At 39.4% G+C, this 14,015-nt stretch overlaps 1 protein-coding gene across 1 annotated transcript in view; it reads right to left on the reverse strand.

Annotated features, from left to right (window-relative positions):
* ctnnbl1 (catenin, beta like 1) overlaps positions 1–14,015 on the reverse strand; it is a 144,988-nt gene that overhangs the window by 9,016 nt on the left and 121,957 nt on the right. The window contains exons 13-15 of the mRNA XM_052031231.1: positions 11,404–11,484; positions 7,839–7,976; positions 6,920–6,992 (exon numbers count right to left, since the gene is read on the reverse strand). Coding sequence (XP_051887191.1) covers positions 6,920–6,992; positions 7,839–7,976; positions 11,404–11,484 — 292 coding nt within the window. The remainder of the gene's footprint in view (positions 1–6,919; positions 6,993–7,838; positions 7,977–11,403; positions 11,485–14,015) is intronic.

A 14,015-nucleotide genomic window follows, 5' to 3' on the forward strand; every position in this document is an offset into this window, starting at 1 on the left:
CAGCTCAAAGGTATACAATGAAATACAAAGCTAAAATTAGTCAGAATAAGTGAGTTTTATAATTTGTGCCTATCATGTATAGGCCACCTCATGGCATAAAAAGGTATTTTGTTTCATCACAAACTAAACTTTAGTGTTTCCATGGTATTCATTTCTCAGTTTACATTATGTTGGCATCCAACAATCAGTTCCAATTAGTAAGAAGGCAGAAATTATTCTGATCCACCTCCTACCATTTGTGATCATATAGGCTTGTAATTAATTATTTAGTCTCAACACTTGCCAGCTGCAGATTCCTCAGGTGCTGGTGTCTTGCAGTAAAGGTTCAAATTTAGCATTTAAGAAGTGTCATACGATGGCCATTGTAGGATATCGGCTGGAGTGTAATCTTTACTTGCTTTCTGTAGCATTGTAGGGACTGACAAACACCAATAACTTATTCCAAATTTTAAGTCAGTCTCGGTGTTGTAAGAAAGCATCTTTTCAATGTCTGTTGCTTCCTTTAATTATCCTGAAGACCTTTCAGATCATCTTGAAATACAACCTGTTCAACTCTTCTCAATGTATAACCTCTCATGGTATTGTCCTTTCTGAATCTTTTCCAAGGCTCTTTGTGATCCTGTGTTTTTCCTTAATGTTTTTTCCCTAGCTTCTCCCTCTTCTTAGCTTCACTCTGTCTCAGTGACCTCCATCTCTGCTGCACCACCATCTCTGTGCTCCTCCAATATTGGCTGCTTGTGCAGCTCCAGTGTCTGTGCTCTGCCACCAACAGCAGTGCTGTGGCCCTAAGCTCTTTTAGCTCTTCTCCTTTTAGACATTCCTTAAAACCTTCTTTTGGCCAGCTGTCCAAGCTTTTCTATGACAGATGAAGTTTAACCCAGATAAATGTGAGATGTTGCAAGGACTAATGTCAAGAGGCAGTACACTCTTAAGGGCAAGACCCTTAACAGTATTGAAGAGCAGAGAGACCTTGGGGTGCAAGTCCATGGCTCATTGAAAGTGGCTACACAGGTAGACAGGATGGTTAAGAAGGCTTGTGGAATGCTTGTTTTCATTAATCGAGGTATCGAGTATAGGAGTCAAGAAGTTATGATACATCTCCATAGAACTCTGGTTAGGCTGCATTGAGAGTATTGCGTGCAGTTCTGGTCACCTCACTATAGGATGTCAAGGCTTTAGAAAGGGTGCAGAGGTGGTTTACTAGGATGCTGCCTGGATTAGAGGGCATGTGCGATCAGGAGAGGCTGGACAAACTTAGGCTCTTTTCTCTAGAGCGGTGGAGGCTGAGGGGTGATCTGTTGGAAGTATATAAAATTATGAGGTGCATAGATAGGGTGGACAAGCAATATCTTTTTCCCCAGTATTGAGTGATCCAATACCAGAGGGCATGCATTTAAGGTGAGAGGGGGTAGGTTCGGAAGAGACACGAGGGGTAAATTTCTTACTGAGAGAGTGGCGGATGCCTGGAATGTGTTGCCTGATAGGGTGATGGAGGCAAACTCATTGGGAACTTTAAGAGGGCTTGGAAGGGCACATGAATGGGAGGGATATGGGCATTCTGTAGGTAGGAGGGATTAGCTATGTCGGCACAACATTGTGGGCCAAAGGGCCTGTTCTGTGCTGTACTGTTCTATGTGGTCTTGTATCAATCTAAATGAAGCAATGCTCCTGCAAATTGGCTGTGTGCAATATTAAGGGTGCTGTACAAATAGAAATCGTTGCCCCGTTTTGTACTGAGGAACCCAGGCCTTTTGCTATTTACTAATAATGCTGCAATGATGCGATTGTGTTGACAAAGAGAACTACTGTTAGGATACAGATCTATTTTAACAAAAATGCTAGCTCTCACTAGGTCCACTCTTCACGCCATAGTCTCCTCCAGTCACACGTGATACGAAGCCAGCTGCTACCAGGTCGAACTGTTCTAGGACTGCACACAAACAGTGCTTCCTCAAACCCCACTTCACTGCCCCATCCACCTTCACTACTAACAACATGGAATGAATGACTTTTCTCCACAGTCAAAATAGAATTCCAACATTTGGTCACTGCTCTTACTATTTCCTCTGTTTTACCTTTTCTTTTGACAAATTGTTATCAATGAAAAGGTACAACTTAAAATGGATTACTTTATGATTATTTTATTTTCCAGTCATTGAGCACAATGCAGTTTGTTATAATAATGGGAAGTTTCACCTAACATAGGTGGAATATGAAAACCTCTCTGCTTACTTTCTCCAAATCAAAGGTGTAGCTATGGGAACTTGCAGAGACCTAAGTTATGCCTATAACTTTGTGGTATACACAGAACAGGGCCCATCCCTCACCTTTTCTCCTGTTTAGGTGCTGTTTTCTGTATTCATATGAAACTCAAATTTCATTACCAAATTTCAAGAAATATCTCTCAGGTAAGGCCAGTGTTGCCATGGATATAATCAGTCAATACTTTAATAGAGGGAGAGGGAGAGAGAGAGAACACAAACAAAGGAATCAAAATTTAGACATGCCCAGCAGGTTGGGCTGTGCTGATGGGGAAGGAAAAACTTAAAACTAGTAGTTTTCTCTCTTTCCTGTCCTGTTGCTCTTCCCACAGATGCTGCCTGACCTGCTGGAGTGTTTACAGCAGTTGGTCTTTATTTAAAATAAAGAACTTGATTTGTACTTTAAACTCACTCCTATCACCCGTACCCTTCATTGCCGCGGCTGCAGCATTTACAAGATGCACTGCAGCATAACGCCAATGATTTTTGAAACCTAAAGTCTGTGCCCTCCACCACCCAACAGCACAAGGACACCTGGTGCACCACCTGCAAGTTCACTTGAGTTGCACACAGTGCTGACCTGGAGATATATTTTTGATGGATCAAAATCCTGGAACAGCCCATCTAACATATCTGGGAGCACTGCTTCATCACAGTGGTTCAAGGCAGCAACTTACTAAAACCTTGCAGGCAATTAGGAAAGAGCAATGTATAGCAGCTGTGCCTGTGACCCACATATTGTGAATAAAAAAAAAGCAGCATAAAACACAAAATATTGCAAATAATTAGCAGTTCAAGTAGTATCTGTGGAGAGATGCTGTTAATGTTTCAGGTCAATAAGCACCAGTTCTCTGCACAGATGCTACCTGACTGCCGAGTATCTCTGACATTTTCCCTTTTTATTTCAGATTTCCACCATCTAGTTTTATCTAAGCATTTCAACTAAAGCATAGGTCTGTGGTAACCAGTGCCTGGGGATTTAATTTTAACCTTATATTGCCAGCTCCGAGACTAACAAGCCTGCATTTCTCTTCAAAGGTAGGTCCTAAATGAAGGTATCAAGCAAGCAAGATGACCTTTGTATTTATGGAAAGAAAATGATGTTTTTTTAAAAAATTGCTGGTGAAAAATGATATCTCATCTTAATTGGGATATAAAGACTTGCTCTTTGTGATCTAAATAGGAATTGGCCATCAAGGATGCAGACAAAATTAATATCCTAACAATTAAAAGGAACATTTAGATCCAATTTTATGCCTCTTTTCACATGCACTTGAGAAGTGCAGGCGTTTGTGGTTTGTTCAGACATACTGCGTGCTGTTTTATCAATAATGCAGATGTGATGTATGTTTCTTTCATTCAGTTCATCCACTCCAGCTTTTCCCCGTGCCTCAGCTGAAGTGGCAAGGTAGATTGCATGATGCATTACTTTATAACTGTCACCAAGTTGCACCATAAAACAGCAAGACCTGTGTGATCATGGGACTGGTCCAGTTAGCAATTTTCCTCCTTGCTGAAAAGGAGAACTCAATTACAGAGACATAGTTTAGTTAGCAATCCAACCAACAAACAGTAAAACAGTGCCAATGAAGACAGCCAAGATCAATGACTACCAAATTTAGGCTGTAACAGAACTGAATCATTTGAGGACTGTCATTGACAATCTATTCTCTTGCTTTATCATATTTTCTATCCTTTGCAGGCAACTTCCAATTCATGTTCCTTGTTCTCCCCTGGGAAGGACAAGATTCAAGCATATAATCTAGGCTGACACACCAGTCCAGTACTGAACAAATACTGCAATGTCAAGAAACACTACTTCTTGGGTTAATTTTTATTTAAATAGCAGGCCTCCCCAGATGCGGCACTTGCACAATTTAAAAGGAGCATTCTGCTGTCCTCCTCGACACATTTATCCTTCAATCAACAAACCAAAAAGTAATTGGATAGTCATTTATCTTATTTCTGGACCTGTCAATTACTATGATTGCTTGCATAAGAGACTAACTTCAAAAAGTAACACTGGCAGTGAAGCACCAAGACATCCTGAGGACGTGAAAGGTGAGACTGTAAACACACATTCTCTTCCTTGTAATCTTGGTCCATTGCAGGAGGGAGACTCGTATGCACATGCCAGGCAAAACAGAATTCTCTATTTTGCAATATTCCTTCATTTGAATCGTCAGATCTCGGAAGAAGACAGAGTTCAGTGGTATGGCTGATTTACATCAGGATTAGGGAAATCGCATCCACTCAGAAAAAGACAAATCAGAAACTTTCTATCTCTTCCTGCTGTTTTGACTAATTATTTTGTGTTTAGAAAAGCAAAAGGTTCAAAAATAAGCAAAGCACAAGCTGATCGTTATGCTGAAACTCAAGGCAACCTATTTATTAAGTGGGTTCTACTGCTTTGGTGATATATGATTCAAGTTTTGGATATTCTATGAAATTATATTTGAATTGCTCTTCAGTGAATACTTTGATAAATCCTTAAAAGCTGAAGTGTAGAACACAAACATCTTGTAATAATTTTACCAGACATTGTAGGATGGCATTCAAAAACCATTATTCTTAAGCAATAATTTAAATTTAGAAATCTTTGGTTTCCTATAGATATGGTTTTCGGCACTGGAGCATGCTTGCTCCTTGGTCAACAGAGTGCCTACTAAATGGAACCAATTCTGTATTCTCAGAGCAGAGCTGGCACTGCTTTAGAGCTGATTTCTATACATTTGTCATGGGAGTGTGCTTCCACACATAGCTAGGGGACGTAATAAAACAAACACAAAGTTATTAAGCTGCGAATGTGCAGTTAATGAACCCACAATCTATTATTCTTCAGCTCCATCTCAAACATTACGCTCTCCCTCTGGGCCCAAAGACTGTCACAGTCACAGCTAAATGAGCCCAAATGCATATAATATAAAACCACAAGTGTCATTTGTACACAATAATAGTATGAATATTCCAATAAATAAGCTTACAGAGTGGTATACTGTCCCAATGTGGGTTGTTTATGCCTGAGATTTTGTTGTGTTTAACAAACCAAAAGCATCCTTTCCTGAAACACAATGTCGTGCAAGGGAAGGAAGCCATTTCTGATGTAATGCTCAAAGATTAAACACTCCTCAGAATCACTTAAGGGTCCGATAAATAATATAGATCAGGCATTTACTGGAGAATTAACCTCTGTCCAGTTATTATATCACAACAGCCAAAGATTGCCGCAAAATTTTGAAAGGTGCAATCCAGTCCCATTTTAAGAACTTCATTCTTTGGAATGCCCTGCAAAAGTAGCTGAGCTATATTGTATCAAGCTTGTGGAGTTCAAATTGGCCAAGTTACTGTATACAGATAATATACAATTTAAGAAGAAGAAACAGTAACCAGGAGCAAGATGACCTCATTTGAAAGGTCTAATATGCATGGAAAATGACATTTTATACCAACAAAACTCTGTTTAAAGGAATTCAAGTCAACCCAATTGCTCAATCCCAGATTTTTCAAAGTATGAATTCTTTTTCCTTTGCAAACGCTATCCTAGCCAATACCATAAAGTGCATTAATGGTTTCGTGCCTGGATAACACCACAACATCACAAATTAACAATGCAACGTACAAGTGGGTCAAGCATTATTAAGTAATCCACATCAACCCACATCCGGGCGATTTGATTAGGTTACAAAATGTTTGTAACAGAGAAAGGCAATGTATTAGAATTAAATGGAATACAATGTCATTTTCAATGGCAAACAACAAGAGCTATGCCATGACTGTACTTGGACCTCTAGGTAGAGATCAACAATTTGAGTACTCTGCTGCCACCAAAAGATTTCCATCCATCCTCCAACTGAAAACTTTAGAGAGGTCAGGCTGGCAATTGAGACAGAGCACATGAACCATCCTATATGGACTGCCTCAAGTGTTGGATCACAGAATCAAATGAGCTCCTCAAAAAGTGGCAGGTGAGCTCTACATGGTTCTCATCCACATAATTACATTTAACTTGTTCTTGAGAATTATTGATTGAAACTTACTATATATTCCCATGCTTCCAATACAACATGCAGAAATAGGAATGAATGGGAAAAAAAATGGTCCTTAAATTAGGAAAAATTCTTAAGAGGCATTTAGATAGGCAGATGAACACGCAGGGAATGGAGGGATATGGATCGTGTGCAGGCAGATGGGACTACTTAAAATTGGTCAGCACAGACATTGTGGGCTGAAGGGTCTGTTCCTGTGCTGTAATGTTCTATGTTAAAAAGTTCTATTGCAATATTAATACAGGCAACAATCTAAAGAGTAAAATGTCACATTCTGGGAATACTGCACTACTATAGCAAGTTGTATCATTAACTTCTAGCTGCAAAGAACATGTACAAAGTTAGAACATCCAGATAAAGTAGTATAATCATTGCTGGCCTTGCGCCAGTGTGTACTGTCAAAGTATGGTGGCGTAGAATAACTTCTAATTGATATGGTCATCTAATATGTAACTAGAATGATAACATTGGTGAGCTCGAGGGAGAAGTGGCCGTTTTTCTGGACAAGGCTGGCTTTATTTATAGGAAAATAAGGTATTTGAGTGGCCAGCTGATGAGATAATAAAAACATTTAGAATTAGTGGCTTAGATGCTGAACACCTTTGATCATACCTCTCATGATATGCCGAACCACTTTGGTTGAACCACCACGCATATTCAGGATCTGGTGCACACGCTGCCTTATCTGAAAACAAACACAAATATAATCTCAGTCCACTCCCTTCGTCCCCAGTTACAAATGGCTACCAAGTCTATAGCTGTCCAAACAGTTATTCTTTCCAGTGAACATAGCAAATAATTCTTAAATTTGTTAACAAGAAAATCTATCCAAGGTCATAGTTGGATAAATATTGTTCTAAAATAGTTTTCTTATTTCTGGCATGTAATAGCTGTGATAGTGGTTAGCATAACACTATTACAGTGCCAGCGACCCGGGTTCAATTCCTGCCGCTGTCTGTAAGGAGTTTGTACGTTCTCCCCGTATCTGCATGGGTTTCCTCTGGGCTGTCCCCAGCACATTCTCAGTAACACAAAATGATGCATTTCACTGTGTGTTTCAATGTACATGTGACTAATAAATAAATATCTTATCTTAAGAAAATGGAACTGGGGAGATGAATGTGCTCCAGGTGAGTCAGGTACCCAAGAAGTTGCAAAACTGGAATCGTATTGGAGGAGACTAATGGTCACATTTATCCCTAACGGTTCAGTTCTCAAAGCAACAGAATCCTTATGCAATGAGCATTATCTACATAACAAGCTATTTTAGAATGATTAATGTCACAGTTTGAAGTACAATTTCAAGTAAGGATAAGCAGCAAATAATGCACACATACTAAATTTAATATGTTTGTGCCTAATAAATGCTTACTAAGCACACTTGATGGTAAGTTTCATTTATACCTAACTGAGCTCACATGAAACAATGATCATACAGTGTAATTAGTAATTTTTGAAAGTTGGCCTCAATTTCCCCATACTCTGGCAGTAATAAAAATGCACTCATCTAGTGAATGGATTTTGAAATCACCTGAGAGATTCCAGCATTGCAGCTCTCCACCATAATGTAGCAAACTAGCTGAAGAACGAAGAGACCAGCATCCAAACGCCTCAGATAAAATTCATCTTCCATATCATCATCAATTATTTCCCCTTGACGGACCATATCCTGGATAAATAAGGATAACAGGGTAAACAAGAGTTAAACATTTTCATTGACATCAACAAACACTGGGTTTAACTGATAGACAAACCCAAAAGGAAGAGACCTATGTAAGCAGCTTAAAATATTAAAAGAGATTAAAAAGAAATGACAAAAAACATAAACTATTTCAAAACTAAAAGGCAACTAGTACCAAGATAAATTGCTATGTTCAACAATATTTGGTAAGCTGCAGTAAAGGAATTATTTGAGTATTTTGATTCTCTCTAATTTAAGATGAGGATACTTTCTTCAGCCTTTTGAAAAAGGCAAATTATACATATCTGTAATCCAGAATAATATATTTAAAAATACCTAACTTTAGTTGGCTTGCATAGAAATTACTAATGTACTTCAAAAATAATTATTGGTTGAGACACACTCCGGCAATTTCCAAGGAGATCCTGTGGATCCAAAAATGTAAGCATACTCACACACTTCAAAAGCTAGTAAACATTTGCAGGAATTCAGAATTGATCATTTTAACATGCAAACAGGAATATATCATTCTTTGGTCCATCATGTTCATGCCAACTGTTTTGCCCATCTACTAAACCCATTTGCCCACATTAGCTCCGTGTCCTTCTATGCCTTACCTATTGAAGTGCCTGTCTATGCATCTCTTAGACGTAGTGGTTGTACCAGATTCCGCCACCTCCTCTGGCAGCTCATTCCAGGCATCAACTATTATGTGTAAAAGAACTTTCTCCTCAGATCCACTTTAAAATTCCTTCCTCTCACCTTACACATATTTATTTTCGATATCCCTACCATGAGAAAAAGATTTTAACTATTTACCCTACCTATTCCTCTCCATTTTATGCACCTCTATCAGGTCACCCCTCAGTCTTGTTTCCTCCAGGGTTAAACAAGCCCAGCCTATCCAATCTCTCCCCAGGAGTAAAGTCCTCCAATCCAGGCAACATCCTGGGGAACCTTCTCTGCACTCTCTTCAGTACAATCACATCCTTCCGAGAGTGTGGTGACCAGAACGGCACACAGCACTCCTAGTGTTGCCTAACCGGCGTTAATGGTGATAACATCCTAACGTTTATATTCTATGCCGTAAGCATGCCAAATGCCTTCCACACCACGCTATCTATGTGTCTTGCTACTTTCAGGGATCTCTTTAAATATGTGCTTTATTATGTGCTTTCATTAAAATTGACCAAATAGATATTTTAAAAAGCACCTTTCAATTAACTTGGCCATGGATTGTCCAAACTCAATACTCAAGGTACTTTGCGTACACATAAAAGGAGATTGATTAGTAAATCTTAAACATTCTGCCTTGAGAGAAAATATACAAATTAACAGAACTTGCTGATTCCTCTCCACTTAAAAAAGTAGTTACTTTTATGGTAGTACTGTCTAGCAAAGGACTACGGCAAGATCACAGTCAAAACGGACAATTTCAGCTTGTTTAAAAACCAATTAAGAGTTTCTGTAAAACCAAAAATACTGAAAAATTAATGACAAGCAAAATAAAAAACTGAAATCGGTGCTGGACCTGAAATTGAGGCTTCTAATGGTAGGGAAGGAATTAACAGGAAATATTTAATAGGTTATGCCTCAGACCTTCCCACTTGAGAAAGAACAGTTAAACTCAGGCAAGAGACTGAAAAAGATATGCTTTATTTTAAAAAAATGCTTGGCCTAGAAATTTAATCGCATACTTGTTTTTCCTCACAACAATGCAACCCCATTGGTACATCATTTAGGTTATGAAACATAATAATTAAATTGTATCTCATGGCTCCATGCACATCAGAAATAAGTAGCGTAGGTAGTGGTAACATCAGTCCTTCCAACATGTGGCAAATCAGGCCACATTTATGATCACAACACACAGCACAGCACCAACTACATGAAGAAAACCAGATCTGAACAGGAGGAACATCACCCTACCTTGATTTTATTGCCAAGCTATGGAATTAAAAGGGATTCTTAATTGATTGCAAGTTTATTTGCAATTGCGCTGAAGAGATTGTATTAACGGAGCGAAGACAATGGTTAGGTTTTGTTATTGGCAGTTTCATAGTGCCTCTGCAGGGACTTGTGGGCAACCAGGAGCAGGAAGTTTGGACAGAATGCAGTGTACAGCAATGCATCTGCAAACTAAGGTTGTCAAACCAGTCTCTGACAGCTTGCATCTGGTGCATACTGGATCCAGGCTAGAACTTCCCTACTTTTGCAGTTGAAGGATAAAATGTCTCTGAATTCTTGGCTTCCAGATCATGTAATTTAGTGGCAGATGATAGCTGGCAGGTTTCACAGAATACAGTCCACTGCTACATTAATGACATTACAAAGGTTAGCTATTCAAGGAAGGCAATTCCCCCCTTTTCTTCAAACAGATAACAGTAAGCAGTGTGGGAGCATGAGTTTGCCCAATCAGCAGGCATTGTGAAGGTTCAGTGCCATAGCACAATGCATTATGGACTTGCCACCCTAATCTGAATGTATTTAGTAACGGAAAGGACCATCAATCCCCAAATGTGCAAATTGAGTGCAAATACTGCCAAGTCATTCTAATAGTCCCGGTTAATCACCCAGGGAGCTTGTGCAGCTCCTTTGTTCTGAGGCCATCCATTGTGCCCATAAGATTTCAGCTTTCTTGTTGGACCGAAAGATGGCCTGGCAAACACGGGTTTAACCCCAAATCCACAGCTCCTTCACACACAACCATATTCATTATGATGTCCCCAGTGGCTTTGGAATCTGGTTGTGCATGCAAACAGGATTCTGAACAGATCAGGGGGAAGTCCTGAAAGACTTCTCATTCTCAGATGTTGAATCCTTCATTATCTGGTTATATTGCAAACAGATTTGGATCCTGTTATTTTCCTGATCTTTACTTATGTTCCTTATGTGGGCAGCTGCAAACTGGAAATCAGGTTGGTTAAAATCATTGACTTCCATTTTAACAATGAAGGTCATGACAGTTCTCCGTCATCATGATTGGAAAATTGCAAAGACACATGTTAGGTGGATTACTTTGCACCAAGTGAGATCGCTATAGCTTTTCTTCTCCTGTACACTTTATATTTTATTTGATCTTATGCTGACCTTCATTGTGAAGTCACTAAGTGTAGCAGCTTCTCATGAACAGTGAATATTCAATTGTCTCTTGCCTTCAAACTTTGTTACAAGCAACCTAATTTCATAGGACTTCTTTCTATGGTTTTAGACAATTACGAACAAAAACCGCATTGCACTCTTATCCATAATTCTATTTTCATCACCCTATGCAAAATGTCATCATAAAATGCCAATCAAATCCTGTAAAGCTCTGGTGCAATGCTCCCAGAATCAAATTCAACTAACTAGTTGTTAAGTCAGAGATTAACATAAAGGTTTGCAAGAAATGCATAAAGGTTTTGCTAATGCATACATGTTTTTCTCCTTCAATCTTCTTGTCAGCTATCTGCACAGCTTCCAGATATTTAAAATGCAGCTCCATCAGTCGATCGACCTATAAGAAACATAAACAGCTATCAATCAAAGACCACATAAGCCTGCAATATGCAAGAACCCAATTTAGCTGGCTTCTATTGAGGACAGCAGTTCGTGACTAGACACTGCCTTGGTTGAAGAAAATGATCACATTTTACAGGCAAGAATTTATTGCAGTAGTGCAGCAGGTGTTAGTATTCTGACCAATGACAGGTGCTATTTAGTAATGTGCAAATTGCAGGCCAATTTCATCTCTTCTCTCTTGACTGAGCCACATAATAATGTGATGACAGGAAGTGGTGATGATAAAGTTTCAGCAACCTACCTCAGACCAAGAAAGCATTAAAACCATCAAGGAATTTCTGTAGTAGTGACATGATTGACTTAGGCCTTTGCCTGGTGATGGAATTATGAAGGCTCTACCAGTTAGCAGTATTTTATCACAGAGTTGGGGAGGGAGGAAAGGAAGGAAGGAAGACTCCAGTTGGGGTGGGTTCCCAACTGTGCATGTAATGTGTTGTAATATGAATTTCTTGCCCCATATTCGTTTCATATTCAACACCAAAGCAAAACTGTATTCATTTCGCCAATACGAATTTGCATTGATGGTATAAATCACCATTTCAGTGACTCTCCAAACAACATTGTGCTTTAGTGATATAAAGAAAACTGTACAAATCTGGATAAGAAAGGCTCCTTGACAACAACTTGCAGAATCTATTTTGCAAAAAAGAACTAGCAGGGTAAAATTGATAGCCTGTTATTAAATGCTTTTTCAATAACAGTGAGCAATGATGTTACATTAATACTGGGACTAGGCAACAGATCAATTATTACTATGTTATAGCAAATCACTTAGTAATGTAAATTTTACTCCACCTGTGTAACTACATTTCAAATATACTGTCAAAACAACGTCCACAGTTAGCATTTATGTACACATGAATAGTACTTCCAATACATTTGCAAGTGCAGCATAATGGCCTTCCCTTTGAAAATAACTAGGGCCATTAAAGGCCTTTTACCTTTGATATTCACCTATTTCACAACTTGTTCAATTTTTGTTGGTAATATGCACTTTTAAAAGAATCTACCCTTTAAAAGATGAAGAACAATAAGATGATGCAAAGGAGAACACCCATTTAGATCACAGGCCTCCTTCAATAAACAGTATTCGTATGTACAGGAATATAAACAATGAAATCAAGAAGCACTGCTGCTGAAAGGTCCCTGAATGGTATCCAAGGATGTCAATGCCTTCCTTGCTTTCACTAAATTCTTGAAGAATGGGCAAAGCCAATGTCTTTTTTATAAACATCCATTTTATCATTAAAGATGGGAAGGTGTTACAAGCAATTGATATTAAAATCAACAATTAAATGGAAACAAATTCAGATAAAACATCTACAACTTTCTTGCAATTCATCAAAATCAAATCTTCATAGTTGATGTGGAATGTTTTCAAAATATGCGAGACGTGACTGGAGAAAAATTCCTGCATTTAACTTTTGTTTTAAAATGAGCTGTAGACTTGTATATTCCACAAATTTTCCCCAAAATGACATCTTAGAAGTAATTAAGGTCAATTCTTACCTGAATGAACCCTCCTTCTGTGATGTTGCACCAAATTTTCTTTTGATATGATCCCCTAAACTGATCCTTATCAATTCAACACTGAGCACTAGTGGCACAGCTCTTCCCCAGCTGCTGTTGAATGGGTCATAGCGGGCAATTGAAATGAACTTTGTGTTGAAGGTACTCCACAGCACTGTTGGGTATAGACTTGCAGAATTTTGACCAAGTCCAATGAAGGAAGGCCAAATATCTCCCGCTGTAATGCAAGATTTCACCTTGTTCTGAAAACCTGAGGTAATCTGACCTTGGAGCACTGGTAGAACCAGCCACCCAATTAGTCAGGTTCCAGTGCTCCAAGTGCGGCCTCCTCTACATCGGTGAGACCCAGTGCAAATTGGGGGATCGCTTCGTTGAGCACCTTCACTCTACTGCCTGAACATCCAGGATCTTCCGGCGACCAGCCATTTTAATTCCCCTTCCCATTCCCACACTGACGTGTCTGTCCACAGCCTCCTCTACTGCCAAGTTGAGGCTAAACGCATATTAGAGGAACAACACCTCATATTCAGTCTTGGTAGGCTCCAACCCCACGACATCAACATCGATTTCTCTAACTTCTGGTAACCACTCCCCCCATTTTCCCCCAACTTCGGCCCTTTGCCTCTTCTACCTATCACCTCCCAGCTTCTCACATTGTTCCCACTTTCTCCCCCTCCCCCACCCACCTACCATCCCCCCCCCTCACCTGGACTCACCTATCACCCACCAGCTCGTGCTCCTCCCCCTCCCCCCACCCTTTTATTCTGGATTCTGCCCTCTCTTTCCAGTCTTGATGAAGGGTCTTGGCCCAAAATGTCAACTGTTCATTTTCCTCCACAGATGCTGCCTGACCTGCTGAGTTCCTCCAGCATTTGTGTGTGTTGACCTAATTAGTCGGGCCTTGCTTTTCAAATGGGCATGCAGGCACAATGTTTA

This window comes from Pristis pectinata, chromosome 16 (genome assembly GCF_009764475.1).
Source record: "Pristis pectinata isolate sPriPec2 chromosome 16, sPriPec2.1.pri, whole genome shotgun sequence".
Lineage (NCBI taxonomy): Eukaryota > Metazoa > Chordata > Chondrichthyes > Rhinopristiformes > Pristidae > Pristis > Pristis pectinata.